The 27,135-nt window shown below is 41.3% G+C and overlaps 2 protein-coding genes across 4 annotated transcripts in view; one reads left to right on the top strand and one right to left on the bottom strand.

Annotated features, from left to right (window-relative positions):
• HSPBAP1 (HSPB1 associated protein 1) overlaps nt 1-8,984 on the bottom strand; it is a 60,110-nt gene extending 51,126 nt beyond the window's left edge. Inside the window, exon 1 of one of the 3 annotated variants that reach the window (XM_055395012.2) lies at nt 8,380-8,984. In XM_055395012.2, the coding sequence (XP_055250987.2) occupies nt 8,380-8,443 (64 nt within the window). In that variant the 5' untranslated portion in view covers nt 8,444-8,984. Of the gene's footprint in view, nt 1-8,068; nt 8,282-8,379 lie in introns of those variants that run through there. The other 2 variants (XM_055395095.2, XM_055394924.2) reach the window with 2 other exon arrangements.
• Nucleotides 8,985-9,568: 584 nt separating this feature from the next.
• Nucleotides 9,569-27,135, top strand: part of SLC49A4 (solute carrier family 49 member 4) — an 89,968-nt gene continuing 72,401 nt past the window's right edge. The window contains exons 1-2 of the mRNA XM_055394839.2: nt 9,569-10,047; nt 19,662-19,755. Of these exons, the coding sequence (XP_055250814.2) occupies nt 9,708-10,047; nt 19,662-19,755 (434 nt within the window). The 5' untranslated portion in view covers nt 9,569-9,707. The remainder of the gene's footprint in view (nt 10,048-19,661; nt 19,756-27,135) is intronic.

The following is a 27,135-nucleotide window of genomic DNA, read 5'->3' on the forward strand; positions in this document are numbered from 1 at the left end:
AACAGTTGGAAAGGAGGCATCCTTCACTTCACCAGGGCTTCCCTGATAGCTCAGACAGTAAAGAGTTTGCCTGCAATGCAGGAAACCTGGGTTTGATTCCTGGGTGGCGAAGATCCCCTGGAGAAGGAAATAGCAACCCAATCCAGTATTCTTGCTTGGAGAATTCCATGGACAGAGGAGCCTGGTGGGCTACAGTCCATGGGGTCACAAAGTCGGACATGACTGAGTGAGTAATACTTAATCCTTCACTTCATCAAGGCATAAACTTGGCTATAACTCAAACTATAAGACTGCTGTGCTGTGTGCTCAGTTCAGTTCAGTTCAGTCGCTCAGTCGTGTCCGACTCTTTGCAAACCTGCATCTCCTGCACTGGCAGGGGGATTCTTTACCACTAGCGTCACCTGGACAGCACCAACTACGAGATTAGGGGAAGGAGATGAAGAGATACAAACTACTATATATAAAATATTAATAGATAAGCAACAAGGAAATACCATATAGTACACAGTATTACAGCCATCATCGTGTAATAATTTTTAATGTAGTATAATCTATAAATAAGCACAAGCTGGAATCAAGATTGCTGGGAGAAATATCAATAACCTCAGATATGCAGATGACACCACCCTTATGGCAGAAAGTGAAGAGGAACTCAAAAGCCTCTTGATGAAAGTGAAAGAGGAGAGTGAAAAGGTTGGCTTGAAGCTCAACATTCAGAAAACAAAGATCATGGCATCTGGTCCCATCACTTCATGGGAAATAGATGGAAAAACAGTGGAAACAGTGTCAGACTTTATTTTTTTGGGCTCCAAAATCACTGCAGATGCTGACTGCAGCCATGAAATTAAAAGACGCTTACTCCTTGGAAGGAAAGTTATGACCAACCTTGATAGTATATTAAAAAGCAGAGACACTACTTTGCCAACAAAGGTCCATCTAGTCAAGACTATGGTTTTTCCCATGGTCATGTATGGATGTGAGAGTTGGACTGTGAAGAAAGCTGAGTGCCGAAGAATTGATGCTTTTGAACTGTGGTGTTGGAGAAGACTCTTGAGAGTCCCTTGGACTGCAAGGAGATCCAACCAGTCCATTCTAAAGGCGATCAATCCTGGGTGTTCATTGGAAGGACTGATGTTGAAGCTGAAACTCCAATACTTTGGCCACCTCATGCGATGAGTTGACTCACTGGAAAAGAATCTGATGCTGGGAAAGGTTGGGGGCGGGAGGAGAAGGGGACGATCGAGAATGAGATGGCTGGATGGCATCACCGACTCTGTGGACATGAGTTTGGGTGAACTCCGGGAGTCAGTGATGGACAGGGAGGCCTGGCGTGCTGTGATTCATGGGGTCGCGGAGAGTCGGACACGACTGAGCGACTGAACTGAACTGAACTGATAATCTATAAAAATACTGAATCATGTTACATACCTGAAACTAACATAGTATTATAAATCAACTAGACTTCAATCAAAAAAAAATTAATCAGAACAAATTTTAAACTGAGAGTCCAATGGAAACAAATACAATCTCACTCTGAAAGATTCAGATTCAAAGTACCGCAATTTTTAATTTCACTGAAACGCTTCAACCATTGTATGATCTTAGAAGTAACATCTCACATTCAGCACTTGAGTTGATTGTTAACAATAAGTAGTTTCATGTTTGTTTAAATCCATTTCTTAAACAGCAGTTTTAGGTTTAAAACAAAATTAGAAGGAAGACACAGAAAATTCCCATATACGGCCTTCCCTTTATCAAATAGTCACCAAAATGGTACATTTTTCACCAAAGACGAACCTAAACTGGCACATAGTAATCACCCAATGTCCACAGTGTATCGTACTTGGTGGTGTGCAGTTGAACAACGGAAGTATAATGACATATATCCACTACTATAATATCATAGGAAGTATTTTCACTGTCCCACAAATTCTCTGTCCTCTGCTTACTCAGGTTTGTTTTAATAATTTCCAAGCTGTTACTTCAAACAAGAAATATCACATCCTTGTGGTATGTATATATACAATGGAATTTTATTCAGTCATGAAAAAGGAGAAATTATACTATTTGCAACAACATGGATGGATCTAGTGGGTATTATTCCAAATGAGACAGAAAAAAGACAAATACCATATGAGATCACTTAATGTGGACTCTAAAAAAACAAACAAGCACACAAAACAAAAACAGACTCACAGACACATTGCACAAACAGGAAGGAAGGTGTGGGTAGGTGAAAAGGTAAAGGAGACATTAAGAGGTACATACCTCCAGTTATAAAATAAACGAGCTATGACGAAGACATAATACACAGCATAAAGAATATGGTCAATAATACTGTAACAACTCTGTATGAGGCAGATGGTTACTAGACTTACTGTGATCATTTCATTATGTATGCAAATATCAAATCACTATGTAATATAGCTGAAAATAATATATTGTAAGTCAACCACAATTAAAAAAAAATCACAATCTTGAAAGCAAACCATTACTTCCACATAGAGCTTAGTACAGTGCATGACATAAACTAACACCAAACAAATGTTTTCTGAAATCAGGGCTTGTTTTTAAGTGTATAAAACTTTATTAAAATTAACCATTTGTTTTCTCCACTTCTGTACAATGAACTATTGAGCAAACTCACAAGCACTCTCAAAACAAAGGGATCAATCAGTTCCAGGACTTCATGCTCACTTGTACCGTTCCCTCTCCAGCTCCCAAGCACACTATCCGCCACTAAGGAACTCGAATCGCCCTCGCCCCTTCGGCAACTTGCCCATTTCTTCACTGTCAAACCCCCAGGATCTCTCTCCACTCCCTCACCCAGTGTGGTGCCTCACCCTGTTTTTCTAGGAAAACGAACCTATGATTTCCTTCTTCTCCACACCGATGTTCTGGTTCACCCTGCTCCTCTCTGGTCTCCACGGCCATGATCGTCCTCGCTTCCCCTGTCTGCCCTACCACGTTCCACTCCAAGTAGAACCAGTCTGATTCCTCACTTTCTTTCCCACTCTCTGCCCTTGGGCTTTTCTCCACTCACTTCTACTCCTGGCCTCCTCACCAGAAATGACTTCTTTCACTCATTTCCATATTCACACTACAGTTGTCCCTCAGTATGCGAAGGGGATTGGTTCTAGGAACCCTGAAGATTCTAAAATTCTTAGGTGCTCAAGTCCTCTAAGAGAGGGCCTGTGGGACCCAAGGCTGCGTGCAGAGTGAGGACTGCATAACAAACGTTCAAATTATGCACAGATGCACACACCAATTGGAGAAGGCAATGGCAAGCCACTCCAGTACTCTTGTCTAGAAAATCCCATGGATGGAGGAGCCTGGTAGGCTGCAGTCCCTGGGGTCGCTAGGGGTCGGACACGACTGAGCGACTTCACTTTCACTTTTCACTTTCACACATTGGAGAAGGAAATGGCAACCCACTCCAGTGTTCTTGCCTGGAGAATCCCAGGGACGGGGGACCCTGGTGGGCTTCTGTCTATGGGGTCACACAGAGTCGGACACGACTGAAGTGACACAGCAGCAGCAGCAGCACACACCAATACAACTCGTATTCACTCTCCTCTCACCCCCAAAGCATGTAACGTGCCTCCTGTGGTGTGAATATGCATTATCCTTCAAGTCTTTTTATCTGTGTTCTTCCCCTCAAATTATATTTATAGGCTATTTTAGGGCAGGAACTGTCTTCAGTCTCACCAGATGGAAAAGTCTCCCATTTACAGTGACATTCAAGTATTTTTTGATAACGGAGTGGTAGTAAGTTTGTGCAAAAATTAACTTTTCTATGACCCCCCCCAATACCTGTTACTATGCTAAACATAGTGAACCTTTCACATGCATTTATTTAATGTCTGTATTTTTCTTACCCTTTATTCACACAAGGCTTATCTAACTGAAAGCAAAGTCTTCTCTTCCAGGAGGATTCGGCCCATTTACTTGTAATGATAATAGGCAGTCACCCCAAAGTGGTGTTTTCTGGGGAGGATAACAGTTTAAAAATAGGGTTGAAAGCTCCACAGACAGGATTCAGAGAATCAATCCTTTAATATAAATATTTGAAGTCACCTGCAAAAATGCGTACATGTGCTACATTTTTCAGGGGAGCAAATCCATACTTTAATCAGATTTATTTCCCTCCTTAGGACTTCAAGATCAAGAATGACAAGTTTCCTCAAATCGTTAAATATAACCAATCACCAATCGTTAAATATGGAATAGGCCAACAATTCCACTCAGATATATGCCCAAGAGAAACGGAAAACATTTGTTCACACAGGACCTTGTAAAAATGTTCACAGCAGCATTATTCATAGAAGCCCCCAAGTGTAAACAACACAATGCCCACTGGTGAATGCATATGCAAAGCACGGCATATCCATACTACAGAAGAGTGTTTAGCCACAGCGAGTAATGAAGTCCTGACGCACGCTGCAACACAGGTGAACCTCGAAAACACTATGCTGTGTGAGAGAAGCCAGAAGCAAAAAGCCACCTACTGCATGATTCCAAGTTTATATGAAATGCCCAGAACAGGCAAATCCACAGAGCCAGAGCACATTAGTGACTGCCAGGGAATGGAGCGAGGGTGAATAGGGAGTGACTGCTAACGGGAACTAGGTTTCTTTTTGGTCTGATGAAAACGTTCTGGAATTACATTAGTGATGGCCGCACAACTTTGTGAACATACTAAAAACCACTTTAAAAAGGTGAATTTGTGGTATTTGAATAAACAATAAAAACCTCCTCCTCCCCAGCAACATGCTTGACATCTTTCACATCATCCTTCTAATCCTAAACTCTAAGCATGCACACTAAAACTTAACAGTGCTCCCAACCACCTCCTTTTTCTTCAGGTTCCCAAATTACACAGTTACTCAGGCTAGAAAATTTCAGAGACATCTCCAATCTCTTTTCTCTCAGTTTGAACATTAGTCGGTCACCAATGCCAGCACTTTTTTTTTTCCAACAAAAAACTACATATTGTTGAATATGTAATTCCTGTCAGACACTTACGCTAGGTGATCTACAAGTATCTTTAATTTTCACAACAATCATGCATTTTACAGAGGAGAATGCTGTGGCTAAGGAGATTTATGTACCAGTGTTTCTTCCTCCAATCTATCCTCCATCCTTCAGCTGCAGTGATCTTCCTTAAATCAGTGCTCCCCTACTTAAAGTTCCTTAAAGGCTTCTGTCACAAAGTCCAGAGTCCCTAATTTGGTATAAAGTGCCTTCAGGATCCCTGTCTCTTAACATTCCTTACACCAACTTCTTTGAGTTCCTGGACTCTGAGTTGCTCTTTCTCCTTCTGCCTCTGGGCTTGCCTAGGGGTTCCCTTACTCATTCACGCAACAAACAGGTATTAAGAGCCCAGAGTTGGACTGTGAAGAAAGCTGATTGCCAAAGAATTGATGCTTTTGAACTGTGGTGCTGGAGAAGACTCTTGAGAGTCCCTTGGACTGCAAGGAGATCCAACCAGTCCATTCTAAAGGAGATCAATCCTGGGTGTTCACTGGAAGGACTGATGCTAAAGCTGAAACTCCAATATTTTGGCTACCTCATGCGATGAGTTGACTCACTGGAAAAGAGTCTGATGCTGGGAAGGATTGGGGGTGGGAGGAGACGGGGACGACAGAGAATGAGATGGCTGGATGGCATCACCGACTCGATGGACATGAGTTTGAGTGAACTCTGGGAGTTGGTGATGGACAGGGAGGCCTGGCGTGCTGTGATTCATGGGGTCGCAAAGAGTCGGACACGACTGAGCGACTGAACTGAACTGAGGAGCCTGACATTGGTAATGAATCTGCCTGTAATGCAGGAGACCTGGGTTCAATCCCTGGGTCAAGAAGATCTCCTGGAGAAGGAAATGGCAATCCACTCCAGTATTCTTGCCTGTAAAATCCCATGGACAGAGGAGTCGCAGTCCATGGGGTCACAAGAGTTGGACACGACTTAGCCACTAAACCACCACCACCACCAGAAGCCTGACATTGTAGAGCTTCCCTGGTGGCTCAGAGGGTAAAGTGTCTGCCTCCACCAGGAAGCTCCCCTGGAGACAGAAATGGCAACCCACTCCAGTATTCTTCCCTGGAGAATCCCATGGACGGAGGAGCCTGGTAGGCTACAGTCCATGAGGCCGCAAAGAGTTGGACACGACTGAGCGACTTCACTTTCTTTTCACTTTCAGGAACCTAAAATTGTATTGCTACTTGGGCAACATTGTGAATAAAAAAGATATATGTACTGCCCTCAAGGTGCTTAAGGTCTAAGGGAAGACACAATAATAAACAAGTAGTTACAGACTGTGCTAACTGCAGGAAGCAGGATGCTGTATTACAGAACACAAACATGCTTAGGAATCAGGGGAAAACTACAACGACTGTTTTAGATGGGTCAATCTGGTAAGGTTTCAGGTGGTGACATACCCTAAAATATGAAGACCAAGAAGCCAGTTATATGAAAAGCAGGGAAGAGCAGAAGGGGTGATGAGTGACAAGAGGTGCTCCTAGAGACATCAGCAGAGCCCAGATCAAAGATTTTTGTAGGTCATGGTTAGGAGTTTGGATTTTAATCTAAGTTCTTACTGCAATGGATTTCATTGAAGACTTTTAAGTAAGACAGTGTCACTTCTGCCACCGAATAGAGAAGGGATTGGAGGGGCACAAGAGAAGAAACGGGGACACATGGCCTGAAGATACAGTAGTGGTTTAGGTCAGAATTGTGGATGATTTGGACAACGGTGTGATAGTGAAGGAGGAAAAGAGCAGATCAGATGCAGAGCTGGCATGACTTGCAAAGTCATCAGCTCGAAGTGATGAAGAGATGGAAAGAGGATATATAGAGGTGGAGAATCCTCACTAATAAGAAAATAAGGTTACTATAAGAACAGAGGACCACAAGGTCTCAGGCTCATGCTGAATGAATACTCAAGAGGTTGCCTATTTTCATTTTATAACATCACATCAACTTGCACAGGACTTCTTGCAGCAAAGTTCAGCAATATAGGTGCAAGTGAGGAGGGCAAAAGTTTGTGTTCATCCAGAGTATCGGTTTTGTCAGAGGAGTAAAAGGCAAGTAAGGACAAGAGAAAAGTGTATTTTAAGAGAAAGATCAGAATAATAAACTATGACATGCACTCTAAACTAGATAAGGGGATACAGATAGAAAATGTAACAGTGGACTGGAGGTACAGATGAAGCTCAGGAATTGTCTCTTTGGGGTACATAAAATGGGAGTTATAAAGGCAGGAGATTGTGGTCAGATAGTAAGAAGTTGTAATTATGCTGCTTCTGCTCGGAATGGTCACCTCTTCCTCTAGACAAACATGACTATTTGATCACCAATCACATCCATCTTATGCTTTTCTGCTCCCTGTCTTCCCATGACTCATCCCCCCCCACACACCCTAGAATAACCACCTAAGTTTGTCACTATTTCATCAAATCATAAAGGCCCACCTCAAACTATTCCCTCCTTGAAGTATTTATCTTTTCCCCACTGGCATCTCTCCTGATGACAATCCTCACTCAGTATGCACTACTGATAGTATTCATTTTACCATGCATTAGTCACTCTTTTGGCCTTCCAGACCCCTCTACTCAACTGGGAAAAGGCATTGTTATATACAGTCAAAGGCCTCTGGATCCCGTGGCAGTAACCAGAACAGTGCCAGGCACGGAGCAATCATTCAATAAACCCTAATAAGGATCTCAGGCTCATCAGCCTTCAAACCTTATTCGTTCTGTAAAGGAGGATTCCACTGAAATCATAATCCTGTTCACAAAAGTCCAAGATAACTCCATGTGTCTCACGGGTGGTTCAATCCACTGTAACATTCACAACACCCTCATGGGTGAAACACTTGTAGGAGGGAGGGAAACTGGACCAGTCGATCTAAAAGCTCGGTGCCACAATCTGAACAAAGTCACGTTTATTAGAAAACAAACAGTTTCACTCGTAGTTTACTGCTAGGCCGCAGAGACAAACGGTCATATGAGAGGTGTCAATAAGACAGAGGGTTACAACCTCTTGGTCTGACCCACCTGGTACCTACCTCCCTCCTCTCCACCTCCAGATGCAGAGTCCGCATTAGTGATCGCCCCGGGGCTCGCTGCCATGGCAAGCACTACGCGGGCTCAGCCCAAACCAAAAGAGAAATGGAGCGGGAACCGGTCTAAGAGAGGCCAAAACTCTGGCGGTGCAGCCTCAGCTCAGGGAGGAATCGCGGCGGTTGCTACCGGGCTCTTCCGGAAGCTGCGCGAGCGTGGACGTCACGTGACGGGGAATGGGCGGGGCCACGCAGCTTTGTTTTGATTCGGGGGGCTTGAAACGTACGCACGTGGTCTCGGTGGTAGCCCTTCTTACCTTCTCCAAACCGTTGTCTTCTTTTACTGAAGACGTTTCTTGCTTCGTTTCTGCTTATCCTCATTTCCTAGTCAGGTCCTTCGTTTTCGCCTTGGCGCTTTCCTCCTCCCAACGGTATTGGAGTTTTAGGGGATGGTTTGTTTTTTTGTGTGTGGCGCTCAAGGCAGTGGGAGGTGGCTCTGCGCTTGCTTTATTGTGCAGCCACTCTTAACAGCCTTGGATACTGGGAGAGTTCACGCTTCTCTTCCCCGTCTCTCCCCATCTCTCTTGCCCTTCTGGCAGCAACAAGACTCCACCTGGTTTTCGTGGCTGTCGGGAATGTGAGCCTCAGGCTAATGTGCTTTAATTGCATTCCTTGTGACTCATTTCCAACCCTGAACAAGCCACATCGCTTGACTTAGATTTTCAGGATACTAACCGACAGCTGTCAGATCTTTGGATTTGTATATCAAAATAAATGAAACTGTTGGCTGCTTGATCAAGAGATCGACAACTTCCCGTCTTCTCGTTTACTCATCTAGTCAAAATCATAACTGGAGATAGATCTAGGTCATTTGGGGGCAAAAATCTTTCAGGTTTAATAAATATATCTTTATTGCTCTAATAATGACAGACAAAAGAGTAGAAAGAGGTCTATATCTTCTATATATGAACTAAATTGACTCGTTTATAATTTCCTCGTTGGGTATGTAAAGCACTGAAAAATGTCTGATTTAATAAGGCAATACTTACTGTACATAAAAAACAAAAGATTTTCATGCAGCAATCCTTCCTACTACGCGTCAGTCTTATTCTATCTCCCACTCTAAATTCTGAAGTTATAAATCCTTCAGAATTGAGAATTAGCCCAATATAGAAACAATCATTAGCTTAAGTGACCGGAGATCTTCGAGTTGTTTACTGGGCACATGACGTAAACTTGGACACTTCCTCCAACAATCCAGGTTCCTCGCCCAACCTCCTCTGTTACAGCCTGTCCGGGAGTTCCCTGTTCCCCAGGCTCAGCGGCGCTCCTCCCGGTCGTTCCAGCTCCTCCCGTCCGCGCTCTGGGACCCCGGCTCCACTCCCTCTCTCGCCCAGGTTGCCTCTCCAGCCCGGGAGGACAGAGCACCTCGGCTCCCGCACCCCAGCCCCCTCCTCTCGGGTCTCTCCCGCCCCTCCTCCCCGCCCGGGCCCGGCTAGCGCGGCGCAGGCGCAGCAACGCGGCCGGCAGGCCCAGGGCGACCGAAGCAACCTCGGCCTCGGCTTAGCCCGGCAGTATCCGCGCGCGGCTGGTGGGCGGCCGTCCGGACCGTGCGGGGCGGTGGCCCCGCGGGCCGCGCGTCGAGATGGGCTCGGGCTGGAGCGGCGAGGAGGAACGGCAGCCGCTGCTAGGGCCGGGGCTCGGGCCTGCGCCGGGGGCTGCTTGGAGAAGCCGGGAGGCGGCGGCGGCACTGCCCGCGGCAGCCCCGAGTCCCGGGCGCGTGTATGGGCGCCGCTGGTTGGTGCTCCTGCTCTTTTCGCTGCTGGGGTTCGCGCAGGGCCTAGTCTGGAACACCTGGGGCCCCATCCAGAACTCGGCACGCCAGGCCTACGGCTTCTCCAGCTGGGACATCGCGCTCCTCGTGCTGTGGGGGCCCATCGGCTTCCTGCCCTGCTTCGCGTTCATGTGGCTTCTGGACAAGAGAGGTGAGGGGGTCCCGGGAGCCCCGGCCGGCGGTGTTACTCCTGAGGGTGCCGCCTCCCTCGTCTTTAGGGGTTGTATGAGGTGATGGAGTGTTGCTGGCATCCCATGCCTGACTAGGAACTCTCTGTCCCCAAAGCGACAAATAAGGGAAGATTTCTTTGCAGATACTGTTTTATTTTGTTTTTAAATCAAGGCCCATTATGCAACAACAGGGATTAGGCGACCTTTGGATGTTCAAGTTTCTGCACGTGTGGATATAAGAGCATCCTATGCACATGCTTTGTGTGTTTTCTACATCTGACAAAACTGACTGATGCTTTGACTTCAAAGGGGTTTGGGGGTGTTGAGGGTGACAGGTCAGAAAATAGAATGATGATGCCCAGATACAAGGAAGTAATGAGTTGGCTTTCTGTAATAGATGACTCCAACCCAGGAAGAGCTGTTGGGGAACTCAGGACCTGACGCTTTGGTTTCTGGAAAAGGGTGCACAGCAGCTTTAAAGTGTGTGTATATGACCAGCTGGAAGTGTCAGCTGAGATTTTTAACTCTCAGATAAAGCTTACAGATGAATGAAGACTCTCTTTTCATAGAGAATACTCTGGACAGACATCTCTCTTTACCACTTGCCAGTGTGATTCTGTGAGGAGAAAAATGGTCGTAGGGTTGAATGTTAAGATGTTGAACTATACCACACAAGTATGGATAAATGATTCATGGCCAATGTGATGTACCTGCTAAAAAGTAGAGGACAATTTTAGGCACAGAAGTGTAGTATCTAAAAGAAGATAAATAGTTTGATACGCTTCTAATGTTCAGTTCTGGGCATTAATTTTTGAAAGGCCATTGGCAAAGTGGAGTCCTTTAAAAGTCGTGCGACAAGAATGTAAAGGGTATAAAAATCATAATGTGTCAAATGAAGGGAATTGGGTGTGTCAAGCTTCAAAAAGAAACTTGAGGCAGGATATAAATATGTGTTAAATGAGGAATTAGACTTAATGTGCATAGTTCTAGAAGGAAGAACTAAACTGAGTGAAGTTACAAGAAGCTGTAACTCAAAGGGATACAGGAAAGAACCTTCTTACAATGAAAGTATCCAGCCCTGGAAAGTGTGGAACTTCCAGGCAGAGATATGTGCTAGTTGCCGAGAAAGTTCCTTGTACTAAATGGGAGTTTTCTTTGTTTGGATTTATTTAAACTACATTAGACTTTATTTGGATTTTAGTAGTTTTTCCACGAATGTCTTTTTTCCCCCCTGTTCTAAGATTCAGTCGAGGGTCCCAAATTACATTTAGTTGTTATTTCTTGTTAATCTCTTTCAATCTGTGACAATTCCTCTGTCATTCTTTACCAAGTTGGATAACTTAAGGGGAAATGCTATTTTATTGTTTCTTTTAACTTTTTATCGGGAGCATTTTTCAATATTATTCCATAAATTTAGCCAACTATATTTTTAAGGTAGAAAAATGTTAATTTTTATCCTTTTTATTATTATTATATTCACTATATATATATAGGATAATTACATATATATGTATATATAAAATTACATCTACTATTCTTGGCCAGATAAATTAGGGACCACCTGTTTTCTTTATAGGGATTCCCCATTGTAGGTTTGATTCCTGGCTCGGGAAATCCCTTGGAATAGGAAATGGGAACCGACTCTAGTATTCTTGCCTGGAAAATTCCATGGGCAGAAAAGCCTAGCAGTCTATGGTCCTTGGGGTCTCAAAGAATCAGACATAACTGAGCACACACACACATTCTCTTTAAAAAATAAGTTACTTTAGTTCTTTCAGCATTTCTATGACTATATGGTGAATTCTGTATTATGTTTTCTGTTGGCTAGAGCAGCAAAAAAGTTAAAATTCCCTTGCTTTTCAGTAGAAAAAAGCCAGTTCTACTTTCACATGTTGGCTATCCTACTGCACATGTCCTATTTACATACATAGAAGTAAGTTCCTGGCATCCCTGGGTATCTTTCTCCCTAGAGGTAGGTAATTGTCTGGTCTTGTGGTCATGGGTCCCCACCCAACTTAGTAGAAGACCAGTTATCTTCCTGAAATTGCTTTTGTACTCTCACTTTTCATTTTCCAGCAAGAAGATAAAAAGGGACTACCTAGTGAGATAATAAAAACATACAAAAGTGGGCATGTGCCCTGGAAGCCAGTGAAGAAAATTTCAAGAAGGAGAGAGCACCCACATGTGTGCTGAGCTCTAGGGACGTAGCCCTCATGGAGCCTACATTCTAATGAGGAGATCCAGGCACCAAAAGACAGTAAAATTAAATACTTAGTGTGTCAGATGGTGATAAATGTTTTAGAGAAAAATGGAAGGAAGGCAGGGGAGAAAGGGGATGCGATTGGGTGATACTTTCTCTAGACTGTCAGGGAAGGCCTTATTGATAATGTGTGTTTGAGCAGAGACCTGAGGGAAAAAGGAAACACACCTTGGCAATTCTGGACAAGACTCTTTGGGACAAAGACAAAGGTCATAAACTTGTTTGGCATATCTGAAAAAGATACATAGTAGAGAAATAAATTGTAGAAGGATTGTTGGGCAGCTCAGAGGGCCTACTTTAAGTGACTGGGCATTAATTTCAAATGAGGCTTGTGTGCCTGAGTTGAGCCTTAAGGCCACTGTAAGGATGCTGGTCGTGAAGATGTGAGGAGGGTTCACGCTACTGGAAGGTTTGAGCAGGAGGGTAAAATGATGACTCTGTTAATATCTTGAGAACAAGAACCACAGCAGGGAGACCAGTTGGAAGGGTAATGGACCAACTCAGATGGGGCTGATGATGACTTCCAACTGGGGTGAAAGTAGTGAAGGATTTGAGAAGTGGTTGGATTCTAGATACATGTTGAAAGTAGACTTACCAGTATAGGCAGAGGTGAAGTATGAGGAAATAGGAGGATTCTAAGATCTTTCTCAACTTTTTTTAGCATTAGTAATTGGGAGAATCAAGCTGCAGTTTACTGAGATGTAGAAGATTGTGGGAGGAACATTTTGGGGGTAGATCATGAATCTGGCCTGCAGATCAAGAATTTGAAATGCCTATTTGATATAGGATAGGCTAAGTTGAAGAATTGATGCTTTTAAACTGTGGTGTTGGAGAAGACTCTTGAGAGTCCCTTGGACTGCAAGGAGATCCAACCAGTCCATCCTAAAGGAAATCAGTCCTGAATATTCATTGGAAGGACTGATGTTGAAGCTGAAACTCCAATACTTTGGCCAGCTGATGTGAAGAGCTGACTCATTGGAAAAGATCCTGATGCTGGGAAAGATTGAGGGCAGGAGGAGAAGGGGACGACAGAGGATGAGATGGTTGGATGGCATCACCGACTCGATGGACATTAGTTTGAGTAAGCTCTGGGAGTTGGTGATGGACAGGGAGGCCTGGTGTGCTGCAGTCCATGGAGTCTCAAAGAGTCGGACATGACTGAGTAACTGTACTGAACTGAGCTGAAACTGTAAGTATATTGCCTGAGCAATGAATTTGTGTTTTGTCAACCTGTAATGGTATTTAGTCGGGGAAGGCAATAGCACCCCACTCCAGTACTCTTGCCTGGAAAATCCCATGGACAGAGGAACCTGGTGGGCTGCAGGCCATAGGATCGCTGAATCTGACACGACTGAGCAACTTCACTTTCACTTTTCTATTTCATGCATTGGAGAAGGAAATGACAACCCACTCCAGTGTTCTTGCCTGGAGAATCCCAGGGACGGCGGAGCCTGGTGGGCTGCTGTCTATGGGGTTGCAGAGAGTCGGACACGACTGAAGCAACTTAGCGGCATCAGCAGCAGCAGCAATGGTATTTAGAGTCTTGGAGCTGAGTGAGATCACCTGTGGAGAGGGATGTTGCTTCAGAAGAAGACAGCCCAAGGGCATTCCAACATTTAGAGCTTGGAGAGATAAGGAAGAACCAGCTAGTGAGGACTGAGTGTAGAGCCTTAGATTTAGCAACATGGAGATCTTTGGTGTCTTTTAAAAGAATAGTCTCATTAGAGTGGTGGGGGTAAGTTCAAGAGTATGGACATTTATGTTAAACACACTACAAAGGGCAGCAGCAAAATGAAGGAGTAGCCAGGGGGAAATGTGACTACTGAGAAGGTATTTTAAAGATAAGAGATATTAAAGCATTTTTCTGGAATGCAGTATCCTAAAGGATCCAGAAAAAAGGGAGACATTGACAATGCTAGAGTGAGGGGGAGGAACTTCTGTAGCCATATCCTTGGGTAAGCAAAATGGGATGCAGCCCTCAAGAGCACAGGTAGATAGGTTGGCCTTAGGAAGAAGTATTGACAGCTAATTCTTCAATAGTAATGGAAGAAATGATAGAGCGTATAGATTACAAATGCAGATGGTGGGTGCTAGGAGCTTGTGGGAGTTATCTTTGTTTATAGTTCTCAGAAAATAAACAATATTGCCACCTGACAGTGAGGCTAGGAGAACAATTCTTGGAAAATTGAAGAGATGTGATAAGTTGTAATACTATTTCCTAGGAAAGGAGAGAATACGCAGACTAGACAATTGTAGTAGGATTGTTGGACAGCTCAGAGGGACTGCTTTAAGTGACTGGGCATTAATTTCAAGTATGACCAGTTAGCATGGTTGTGTGTCTTCCTCCAGCCTGTTCTGTTGGGCAAGCACAGGCATGGGCAGAGTTGGCAAAGAGAGAGATCACCAGAGGTGCAGTTTGCCAAATGTGTACGACTAACAAAGTGCAGACAAAGAGTGGAGGATTATGTGCAGAGTGATAAAACAATGGACCACGGGATCTAAACTAGGTAAAGGAGAAAAAGAGACAGATGGATGAGAAAAAGTAGTAGGCTCCAAAATTTTTATTCCCAATGGATGAAGAATTTAGAGTACTGGAAGGACTGAGTGGGAAGCAGAGAAGGTCATGGTTGAAGAATGGGATGCTTGAAATTGGGATTGTGTTGTGGATGCAGTTATGGTAAAGAGAAGATCGGAGTTTAACCAAGAGAATGGATGACCAAGGTAGGGTAGAGGACATGATCATGGCATAAGAAGCCAGGGGACTGAGAGGCCTGGATATTGAAAAGGTCATTTCTTTCATTGAAATCACCAGATTTGTGAAAGATATAGTGTCCTCAGAAGTAATAATGAGCCAAAACAGGTTTAAGCCTTGAGGGTGAATGATGTGGAGGCAGGTATATGGTGGTCTGTAGGCAGTCACAGCTGGGAGTGGTGAGCATGACAGTCAGAATTGGGTCAATGGCTCTTCTGGCCATGATGGAGTAACAGGAACTGGATTTATTCTTCCATCTTAAGCTACTCCGAAAACAAAATCAAGGTATATGAAACAGTGGTTTTCAGACATTGGACAATAGGTAGAGCAGGACAGTGATCCTTACAATTGCTTCACCCAAAAATATGGATTTCAAACAGAGCCCCACAGTTTTCCTAAGTTGAGGAGACAGTTGAGAGGTGTAAGAGGCCACCATAGCCAGAATTCTTAGGGAAGAATACCAGAGAGGAAAAGAGTTCACAGAGAGAGAGTTCTTGATTTGTAGGGAGTTCTTGGGTCTTCAGCTGAGCACTGACTAGCAGTTTACACATGAAGAAACTACTCAAGTCTGAGAAAAGGACTACCAGAAAGGAGCAGGCAGAACAATTCTCAAAGTTCATGCAAGTCTGGGAATAGTTCCCATTCCCAACAGACAAAATGGGAAAACCTCATAATACATAGGAGGTTGGATTGAATGATCAGAAGGGTGCTGCCTCAGCAGTAATGACTAACAAGCTCTAGACTAAAGGCTGCTCTGGTTCCACCTAATAAAACTTTAAAGTACTTCTTGAAAAGATCAAAAGTAACTATATCCCAGAATATTGTTCAAAAATGTTTAAAGGAATTGAAAAAAGTATATCTCCCAACAGGTTAAAATTCAGAATGCCTAACATCCAAATCAGAAGTTACCAAGCATGCAAAGAAACAGGAAAATATAACATTTCAAAAGGAGAAAACGCAATCAGTTCAGACCAAGAAATGGCACAGATGATAAAATTAATAGACAGGGACATCAAAGCAGCTACTATAAATGGATGTACTACATGTGTTCAAGAAGATAGAAGAAAGCGTGTTAAGGAGAGACACAGAAAATATGAAAAAGACCAATGTTAAACTTCTGAGATGAGGATGTAATCTGTGTCTGAAACCAGAAAACACGCTCAATAGACTTTAACGGCAGATTAAACATTGTAGAAGAAAAGTTTAGCAAACTTAAAGATGAAGTGATAAATACTATCTGAAGTGGAACACAGATGAAAAAAATGATTAAAAAAATCCCACAAGTATCAGTGAGCAGTACAGTTTTAAGTGTCCTAATACATGTATAAAGAGTCCCAGAAGAAAAGAGATTGGTTAAGGGAAGAGGGCATGGAGTAAGATGAAATGGGGTAGGAGGGAGAGATTGAAGAAATAATGCCAGAAAAATTTCCAAACTTGTTGATATCCTTAAATTCAGAAATATAATAACCCTAGTAGAAGAAACAGCATAAACAAAACCACACAGAACAAATCGCAGCCTGAATAAAACTACAGCAAGGCACATCATCATCGTACTGCTTCAACCAGAGAAAATCAAAGCATCAAGAGAGAAGAGACTGGAAGCTTTATTTAGAGAGGAGAGAGTAACAGTGATCTGGAAGTGGCTGGGGAAGCAGTGTCCTCAGGGAAGAGGTCTCAGAGGAGTAAAAAGATGAAGACAGTGTTTATGAAAGAGCTTGATAATGTAGGGATTCCACTGATCTGCAGATTCTGAGAGCTCCAGAAGGCACAGTGGAAAGATTTTGGGAGTTCAGGCCCTGGCAGAGATGAGGTCAGATTTTAGGATGTGTGAAGTCATATTGGAATAAGGATGACCTGTGAACCTTGGGTCTTTTGTGACTAGTGTAAACAGGAAAAACAGGCACAATGTAATTAGTTCTCATAGTCTCGGAGGCAGATCCTGGTGGCGAGGCTCTTGCTGTGGGGGATAGGGACAAGTGGTCTATACCAGGAGATTTTCTGCACTCCAGCTGATGGAGCCTGAGAAGGACAGTTATTGTAAGATTGCTTTATAGTAATCAGCTTTTCACAACTTCTTTATTCTTGAAAGTTTATATCAGTGGTTTTGTGCTAGCTTTGAGCAGTAGTAATAGGAAACCTAGTTATTTGGACCCTAGGGCTATAAACAATGCCCCATTGCCCACTTGGTGGCTATTTAGAGATCATTCCTGGGTGTTCATTGGAAGGACTGATGCTAAAGCTGAAGCTCCAATACTTTGGCCACCTCATGCAAAGAGTTGACTCACTGGAAAAGACTCTGATGCTGGGAGGGATTAGGGGCGGGAGGAGAAGGGGACGACAGAGAATGAGATGGCTGGATGGCATCACCGACTCAATGGATATGAGGTTTGAGTGAACTCCGGGAGTTGGTGATGGACAGGGAGGCCTGGCGTGCTGTGATTCATGGGGTCGCAAAGAGTCAGACACGACTGAGCGACTGAACTGACTGACTGACAAACGAAATACTAGCAAGAAATAAACATAATGTAGAATGTGAGCCTTATAGACCCAAATTGATAAAATTGTATCCACTATTTCATAGGGCACCCAGTATGACCTTATAAGAGCAACAGTTTGCAAGTTTAGGATATTTATGACTATGAATGTACTTTTTATTAATTATACTTTATTTCCTGTGGCTGTAATGTGGTTTTAAAATCTGCGTTGTTAGTAGAAGCAGTAAATGAGCAGTATGTATGCATTACTTGTTCCTGAGCAGCACAATTTTCTATGTTATTCCTTCTGCCAAATTATATTAATCATATTCAGATCATATAAAGCTAACTCAGTTCATGTCACAAATTATCCTCAGTGTAGCGTGTGTGTGCCTGATCTGAATCTCAAGTTTATTTTCCTTGCTGTGTTTAATCTGCATAATTATAGTTTTGTTGACTTTCAATTTCCTTCAAGCAGAAAAGCCCTTTGGAAACCAAATATTTAACCATCTCCCTTCTGCCAAGAAAAGAAAACTCGGGGGGAAAAAAAAGAGAGAGAAAATTTGCATTAAACAGTTTAAGTCTATTCACTGTGAAATGGTTTCAAGGGTGTTGGGTCTGGGAAAAATTGGAAGAAATGTTGTTACTTTTGCCACGTACTCCATATGAGCCACCTCTGTGATGTGGCTGCTACAAAACAGTAAGGCAGCATTAATTTAGTTCTAAGAGAAGTGCAGCATTCCAACAGTAGGAAGATAGAATCTTGTTATATTATTCAGCCACAGCCAGACTATTGTATCTGTTTTTGGTTACTTTGTTTTTACATTTTATATTTTCTTTTGCCGTGTTATCCACATAACTGACCATTGGCACACATTTTCAAAACAGTTGATCATATTTGGGATACAAAGGGAAGAGCTATCTGATCCACATTATCTTCTAAAACCCTAAACCATGCTTTCTCTCTCCTTTTTTTAACAATATCATTCTATAAGTTGAAAGCCATCTGATAAATCAACAACATTCAGTTCAGTTCAGTTCAGTCACTCAGTCATGTCCGACTCTTTGCGACCCCATGAATCACAGCACGCCAGGCCTCCCTATCCATCACCAACTCCCGGAGTTCACTCAAACTCATGTCCATCGAGTCGGTGATGCCATCCAGCCATCTCATTCTCTGTCGTCCCCGTCTCCTCCCACCCCCAATCCCTCCTAGCATCAGACTCTTTTCCAGTGAGTCAACGCATCGCATGAGGTGGCCAAAGTATTGCAGCTTCAGCTTTAGCATCAGTCCTTCCAATGAACACCCAGGATTGATCTCCTTTAGAATGGACTGGTTGGATCTCCTTGCAGTCCAAGGGACTCTCAAGAGTCTTCTCCAGCACCACAGTTCAAAAGCATCAATTCTTTGGCGATCAGCTTTCTTCACAGTCCAAATCTCACAGCCATACATGACCATGGGAAAAACCATAGCCTTGACTAGACGGACCTTTGTTGGCAAAGTAATGTCTCTGCTTTTTAATATGCTATCTAGGTTGGTCGTAACTTTCCTTCCAAGGAGTAAGAAACATTAAATACTATTATATTAATACTATTGTATTAATAATCAAAGGGTTCTAATGGACTATCTCTTAAGATCCTATAACAAATTTGTCCTGATTATAAGATAAATAATTGTCCACTTGTCATTTTTTGAGAAAATTTAAAGCAATAATCTATCATGTAAAAAAAAAAACAAACTATGGGGCAGTTTAGAATTTTTTAAATTAACAGCTTGCCTTTGAAAATTGGAAATTTTATATTTGAGGTGTAAAACTAACATATCTTTTAAAATTATTTTCTACATATTTTAGTGTTATATCTGAACAGAGCATTATTAGGTGTTCATTTCACAAATCTGGAGCTCATAGAACTTTTTACTCAATCCTTGATGTGATCATTCAGGTTTTCTCTTAAAGTTAAAATCATTTCATTTTCAGCATGTAGAGTTCTCCCTTCCCATGTTATAATATAATACCAGTATGATTGAGTAAAAAAATCTTCGTTCTTAACATTGACTTACTTGAAGAGAAAATAGAAAATAATTCACATATTTTTGTTTTCTTTTAGGTCTTCGGATAACTGTGCTTCTGACGTCCTTCCTTATGGTTTTGGGAACTGGTCTAAGGTGTATACCTGTATCAGACTTAATGCTTAAAAGAAGGTAAATCATATAAATAACTTAAAATTTTTTTTCCACATTTTTCTGTTATGAGTGTATTATATATGTTTGGTTGTAAGCTTTTAGTAAACAGTTCCGTTTTTAAAATCAGTAGAGGGTCATATTTATAGTAGCATTTTTTCCCCTGACATGGTAAATAATTGAGTGTACAATTTATTAGTTGTCATATGGAAGATACTGTACTAATTGTTGTGTAAATAAATAGAGAATAAGTTAATCTTCATGCTATCTAGGAGCTATAATAACCATGGGAAAATAATAGTGTAACAAAAGGAAGAATAATATATTAATAGGTAATGCCATAGAAGATTTATAACATTGCCACAGAGACTGAGAGAAGTTTTGGCTGAGGATCTCAAAAAGAAGATTTCATAAAGAAGGTGATAATTAAAGTAGGCATTGAAGGATAAATAGAATTTTGATAACTATAGTTAGAGGAAGGATATTCTGGGGTAGAGGAATAACAAGAACGAAGGCACAGAGGCAGGTAAGCACAGGTTTCTTCTGGGATGGGTAGGTAGCTTCTTTTCTGTAAAGCAGCATTTTCTGCACCTGGCATATATGGATTTATTCTCAAGGGATACAGGGTATATGAAGATTTTAGAAATTTGTTTTCCTTTCGGTTATAATATTAAAAGATTTTTTAACCAATAATAATCTGTAATTTAAAAAAAAAATTTTTATTGACCAGGATGTCAGTTTCCTAGTGTTTATCAAACTGGGATCCTTGGATTTGACCTTAAGAGCTGTTGAGAAAATTTTTCCCATTAACAAGGAGCCGTAAATGACTGAAGTTTGGAAGACACTGGTATACAGAATAAAGCATAAGAAAGCAGTGTGTAGAAATGAGTTTAGAAAAGGGTATCCTGATTATGCATGATATTGACGCCATCCCTTAGAACCATAATTCCTCACTGGACAGTTGGAAGTCACTTAGGTTCTTAATCTGAGCAGCAATAGGATCAGACCTACATTAGGTAAAGTACTGATTTGAAGACTGTAGGATTGAACTGTAGGATTGATTACAGAGGGTTAAGAGTACTAGCAGGAGACCAGGAAGGATGCAGTGTAAGAGCCCAAGCTGGAGTCATCCTTTTGTTTCCTTTGTTTATTCATTTATTAGTTCATTTATTCAACAAAATTCACTGAACTCCTCCTGTGTGCCAAGCTTTTTTCTGCACATGGGGAATGCAGCAGAAAACACAGTAGGAAAATCTCTGCCTTGTGCAGTTTACATTCCAGTTGGGGAGACTGGCAATAAACTAGGTAAATAAATTAAGTATATAGTATGTGCTGTGGGAAAAAAATAGGAAAGAAGGATTTGAAGTAGGAAAGAAGTGAAAGGATGGTGAAATTTCAGGAAAAAATGGGCAAAAAAACTGTTACTGGGAAGATAGCTTTTGAGGGTAAAGCCTGGAGGAATGAATGGATGGATGATGTGTTATGTAAGGGGCAAGCATTCCAGGCAGAGAGAACAGCAAGTATAAAGGATGGGAAGAGAAGAGCAAACCTGGCAGGGAGCCTGGCAGGGCTGGAGCCAAACCAGAGACTTTATGGGAATAGGGTTGGGAAATGAGACCAGTCATGGGTGGTGACGGGAGTGTGAGACCAGGTCCTTCAAGACCTCGTAAGGACTTCAGCTTTTTTCAAGCTAGAAAATCATTGGCAGCTCTGAGCTGAAGAGAACCATGGTCACAGGCTGCTTTATTGAGGATGCAGGAGTGAGGAGACCAGGCAGGGAATCAGTGCAGTAAAACCACATGAGAGATGATGCTGACTCGAGCCATAGTGGTGGCAGTGGTGGTGGTGAGGAGTGGCCAAATCTGGTTATATTTTGAAGGACTTGCTAATGGATTGAGTAAAGGGAATAACAGGAAGTGAGGAGCCCAGAATGACTGTCTTACCCTGAGAAGTTGTGGGATGGAAAGGATAGCATAGATGTCAGGGAGAACATGTGGGAAAGACATCAGAGGTGACATGACTGAGGTTGCACTCTGGAGACTCTGACATTGTTGATTCTATTAACAGACACACGGGGCCCAGGAGGAGAAGGAGTGGATTTAGGTACAAGATGTTCACTTTTATTTGGAACAAAACTTTTCATTTTTAAAATAAATGCTGTTAATTTTCAGATTTTCAAAATATATTATCTTTCCAGAAAATGGAGAGTATTAAGTGTTTCATATTTTTAAAGGCAGATATCATTTGGGTTCCTGTGGAATGCTGGTCTTCATATCCTATCCTTCTGAGTGAGATTTTAACAGATGAGTTTCATTGTGTTTGAAATGTTCTTAATTTTTCAAATATACAGGGTTTTTTTTTTTTAAAGCATCTACAGTTTTTAAGTACAAATTTCAGTATAAGCTGAAATTCAATAATGCATTCTTTAAAAATACTTCCTAGTATTTCTGGTAGCTTTTCTTCTGTTTTGGGCCATCTATTCTATTGCTTCTCTCTTGTTTTATATCCCTTGATAGCCTTTCCAAATATAAAATTATAGGAATAATAAAGAGTTGACTCTGTGGTGGAGAAAATGGTATGAAAAATAAATAGAGCTCATAAAGAAATGTAAACAAAGATAGAAAGGAAAGAGAAGAAAGAAAGAATTCTGAGAGATTGAACCTTTCATAAAAAGAAAGTATAAATTGAATTTTCCATCCTTTATGTGAAATGAGGCTTCATTTATGTCCATGCAATATTTCTTTAGAGCAATATTATTAACAACACATATGCAGCTGTTACAATGAAAATGCTACAGTTAGAATGCTTATTTTCGACTAGAAGCCTCATTAGATTGCCGCTTTTAAGCTTAAGACTCCCATTTGACACTGAACCGAAAGGGTTAAAGACCTTCTGTGCATTTGGCCAGCACCACTGAAACAAGTATTTAGCAATCTGTTCCTGTGCCCCTGTTTCACTTGAAGCTTTTTGAGCTTCTGACCCAGCCTTCTGAATAGTGACCCTATACCTTTTACTTCCTGTATCTTAGCTTTTATGATTCTTAAGACATGTGAGAAGCAGCTTTCTGATAAGCCCTTTCTTCAATCACAGCTATTAGTACCAGCTTCCTAATGGTGTTTTACCTCTTCATAGTATCAGTACTTCTTTTATCTACATATAGATATTCCACTTTTCTCTTATTAACACCACAAATAAATAAGGAACTTAGAATAGTGAACTATAAAGCATTTCTTCTATGATTGGGAAGCAAATCATATATTAAAAAAATACTAGATGGCATTACTCTGTAGTGTGAAATGCAATATGGCATGCCCAGTAAACAATTTACAGACTTCTAGAAGGCGAACTTACAGTAGGTTATATCTACTTTTAATCATAGGTGTATCCAGTAATTTCCATGACATATTATCTTTCAAATCAGTGTAATTTTTATTAATATTAATAATAGATTACTAACATATGATAAATAGTTAAATAGTATGGTTCTAGTAAACGTAGATTTTCTAGAAATATACTCCATTGTGAAATGCTTGGTAGCTGACAATCTTAAAATGATCATAGCAGAAAAAATGAGTTGTTTAGTAAATGGTTTTATGATAACTGCTTAGCTATCTGAAAAAAGAATGAGGAAGAGCCCTATATCCGTCCTCCCACTTAAGTAAATTCCAGTTGGATCAACCATTTAAGTATAAAATATGAACCATAGAAATATTAGAAGATGAGACTAATTTTCAGTAATCTTAGAATGGCAAAGGCCTTCCAACTAAGACACAAATCTCAGAAGCCATAGAAAAGTATAATACTTTTGACTATGTAAAAGTTTAGAATATCTGCATGATTAAATATACTATAAAAATACATATATATATATACTATAAAACAAAGTCAAAAGAAAAGTTAAAAACTGTGAAATGTTTGCAACAATAAGACAAATGGATAATTTCCTTAGTTGAAAAGAACTCTGTCAAATCAATAAGAAAAATAGCAAGTCAGTAGGAAAAATGAGTGATAGATATGAGCAAGTAATTATAGAAATTGAAATACAAATCTTAAGATACTCAACAACTTCATCATAGTTAAAGAAAATTTAAAAAGCCATTATATGTCTGATTATTGGCAAAGATGAAAAAATATGGTAATGTGCTGTGTTGCCTGAGGTATAGAGGAAAAAATAGGTGTTACAAGTAATTTGGAGAATTCTATTTAGAGGGCATTTTCACCGTATTTATTAAATTAAAAATGTACATGTCCTTTAACCCAATAGTTGTCCTTCTAGAAAATTAGCCCACATATAAAGCTATATCATTTTGGAAGGACAGTCATGTTTGTGTGGTTTTGCTTGTAATAGCAAAAGGCTGATTACAACCCAAATGTCTTCAACAGAGGGGTAGTGATGATGAAGTATACAGTGAAATAGTATGTAGATGTGAAAAGGGAGTAAAAGTTCTGTTAAGTGCTGATTTGGAAATATCTCCAAGATATATTGTTGAGTTTTAGAAAAGACAAAGTTTATAATATTATGTTTAATATATTCCTACTTAGAAAAAAAGTGGGAGGGATGTATTTGGCAAGGACTGTTGCTGAAAGAAACCATTATCGTTGGTGGTTTCTGAGGAGGAAGCCTGGGAACCTAGAAGTCTGGGGTGGAAAGGAGATTTACTTTTTATTTATATTCTTAACTCTGCTTGAGAATATCTTTACCATGTGCTAATATCACGTTTTGGAGTGAAAACACTAATTAAGAGAATCTAAAATGATCACATCAGATCTTCAGTAATGAGAATAAGAGAAAGATAAGAGACTGCTTTTCTGAGTGTGAAAACAATGAAAGAAATCACAAGGGAAAGATGGGTAGATTTGATTACATAAACCCTGAACCCTCATGCTTCTAAGATAAATCATAAAGTTAAAATAACAAACTAGCAAAAATATAGGTGTAAATATATCTAACATAAAATAACATTAAAAATATAAGCACTTATGAAAGAAAATGGACATAATAGACACACTTAACAAATGTTGGTTCCTAGATTTCATTATTTAAATCAAAACTTGGGAGTCAACTTTTATTGACAGTCTGTTTATTTGTAAAGGATAGGCTAAGCTGTGTAAAAAGATAAAAAATACACAAGTTCAATAATTAAGTTTATTTTTCTTCCAAGAAACAGTCTGAAAGACAATGGGCTGCCCCAGACCAGGTAGGCAGCTCTGTTCCAGGGACTCAAGTTCGTTTTCTGTTGTTCTAACATCCCCTGTGGTGATATTCCTGTCCAGGTGGTCAAAGTTGACTCATTATCATGCTTTCATTCCAGTCCACAGGAAGGAGAAATAGGACATCCAAGGCAAGTGACTACACCTTTAGGTGTTGACCAGGAAGCTGTATGTATCAATTCTAATCACACCCCACTGGTACAGACTTAGTCATATGGCCACACCTGTTTGTAAGAGGAGCTGCACATGTAGCTCAGCAGCCATGCCCCCAGGAAAATGCAAGGATGCTAAAGAAAAAAAAAAAAAAAAAAGATATAGCTATCACAGGACTGGAAAAGGTCAGTTTTCATCCCAGTCCCTAAGAAAGGCAATGCCAAAGAATTGCTCAAACTACCGCACAATTGCACTCATCTCACACGCTAGTTGGAGAAGGAAATGGCACCCCATTCCAGTACTCTTGCCTGGAAAATCCCATGGACGGAGGAGCCTGGTAGGCTGCAGTCCATGGGGTCGCTAAGAGTCGGACACGACTGAGCGACCTCACTTTTCACTTTCATGCACTGGAGAAGGAAATGGCAACCCACTCCTGTGTTCTTGCCTGGAGAATCCCAGGGATGGGGAAGCCTGGTGGGCTGCTGTCTATGGAGTCGCATAGAGTCGGACACGACTGAAGCGACTTAGCAGCAGCAGCAGATGCTAGTAAAGTAATGCTCAAAATTCTCCAAGCCAGGCTTCAACAATACGTGAACATGAACTTCCAGATGTTCAAGTTGGTTTTAGAAGAGGCAGAGGAACCAGAGATCAAATTGCCAACATTCGTTGGGTCATCAAAAAAGTGAGAAAGTTCCAGAAAAAAATCTATTTCTGCTTTATTGACTATGCCAGAGCCTTTGACTGTGTGGGTCACAATAAACTATGGAAAATTCTTGGAGAGATGGGACTACCAGACCACCGACCTGCCTCTTGAGAAATCTGTATGCAGGTCAGAAAGCAACAGTTAGAACAGGACATGGAACAACAGACTGGTTCCAAATAGGAAAAGGAGTACATCAAGGGTGTATATTGTCACCCTGCTTATTTAACTTATATGCAGAGTACATCATGAGAAACGCTGAGCTGGAGGAAGCACAAGTTGGAATCAAGATTGCCGGAAGAAATATCAATAACTTCAGATATGCGGATGACACCACCCTTATGGCAGAAAGTGAAGAAAAGCTAAAGAGTCTCTTGATGAAAGTGAAAGAGGAGAGTGAAAAAGTTGACTTAAAGTTCAACATTCAGAAGACAAAAATCATGGCATCCGGTCCCATCACTTCATGGCAAATAGATGGAGAAACAGTGGAAGACTTTATTTTGGGGGGCTCCAAAATCACAGCAGATGGTGATTGCAGCCATGAAATTAAAAGACACTTACTCCTTGGAAGAAAAGTTATGACCAACCTAGACAGCTTACTAAAAAGCAGAGACATTATTTTGCCAACAAAGGTCCTTGACTAAAGGCTATGGTTTTTCCAGTGGTCATGTTTGGATGTGAGAGTTGGACTGTGAAGAAAGCTGAGCGCCGAAGAATTGATGCTTTTGAACTGTGGTGTTGGAGAATACTTGAGAGTGAGTACCTTGGACTGCAAGGAGATCCAACCAGTCCATCCTAAAGGATATCAGTCCTGAATATTCATTGGAAGGACTGATGTTAAAGCTGAAACCTCAATCCTTCAGCCACCTGATGTGAAGAACTGACTCATTTTAAAAGACCCTGATGCTGGGAAACATTGAAGGTGGGAGAAGGGGATGACAGAGGATGAAATGGTTCGATGGCATCATGGACTGAATAGACATGAGTTTGAGTAAACTCTAGGAGTTGGTGATGAACAGGGAGGTCTGACGTGCTGCAGTCCATAGGGTCACAAAGAGTTGGACATGACTAAGTGACTGAACTGAACTTATCACAGTGTAAACAGAGATAGTGGTACAAAGCACTCAGTTAAGCAGTGCTCTTCTGGGTAGGAAATCTTAGCTAGAAACAAGTACATCCTGATGAAGATTATGGAAGCCTCATTTTCCCCATGAAATGTCATATTTGGTTTCTTTTTGCAGAAGTGGGAGGATTTGTCCTATATCCCACGTGACAAGGTTGGTAAATTAATTTAGAAAATAATAGCAACAACAACAGCAAATGCATGGATACTATAA

The sequence above is a fragment of the Moschus berezovskii genome, chromosome 1, assembly GCF_049115385.1.
Source record: "Moschus berezovskii isolate FMDL1 chromosome 1, NW_MosBer_1.0, whole genome shotgun sequence".
Taxonomy (NCBI): Eukaryota; Metazoa; Chordata; class Mammalia; order Artiodactyla; family Moschidae; genus Moschus; species Moschus berezovskii.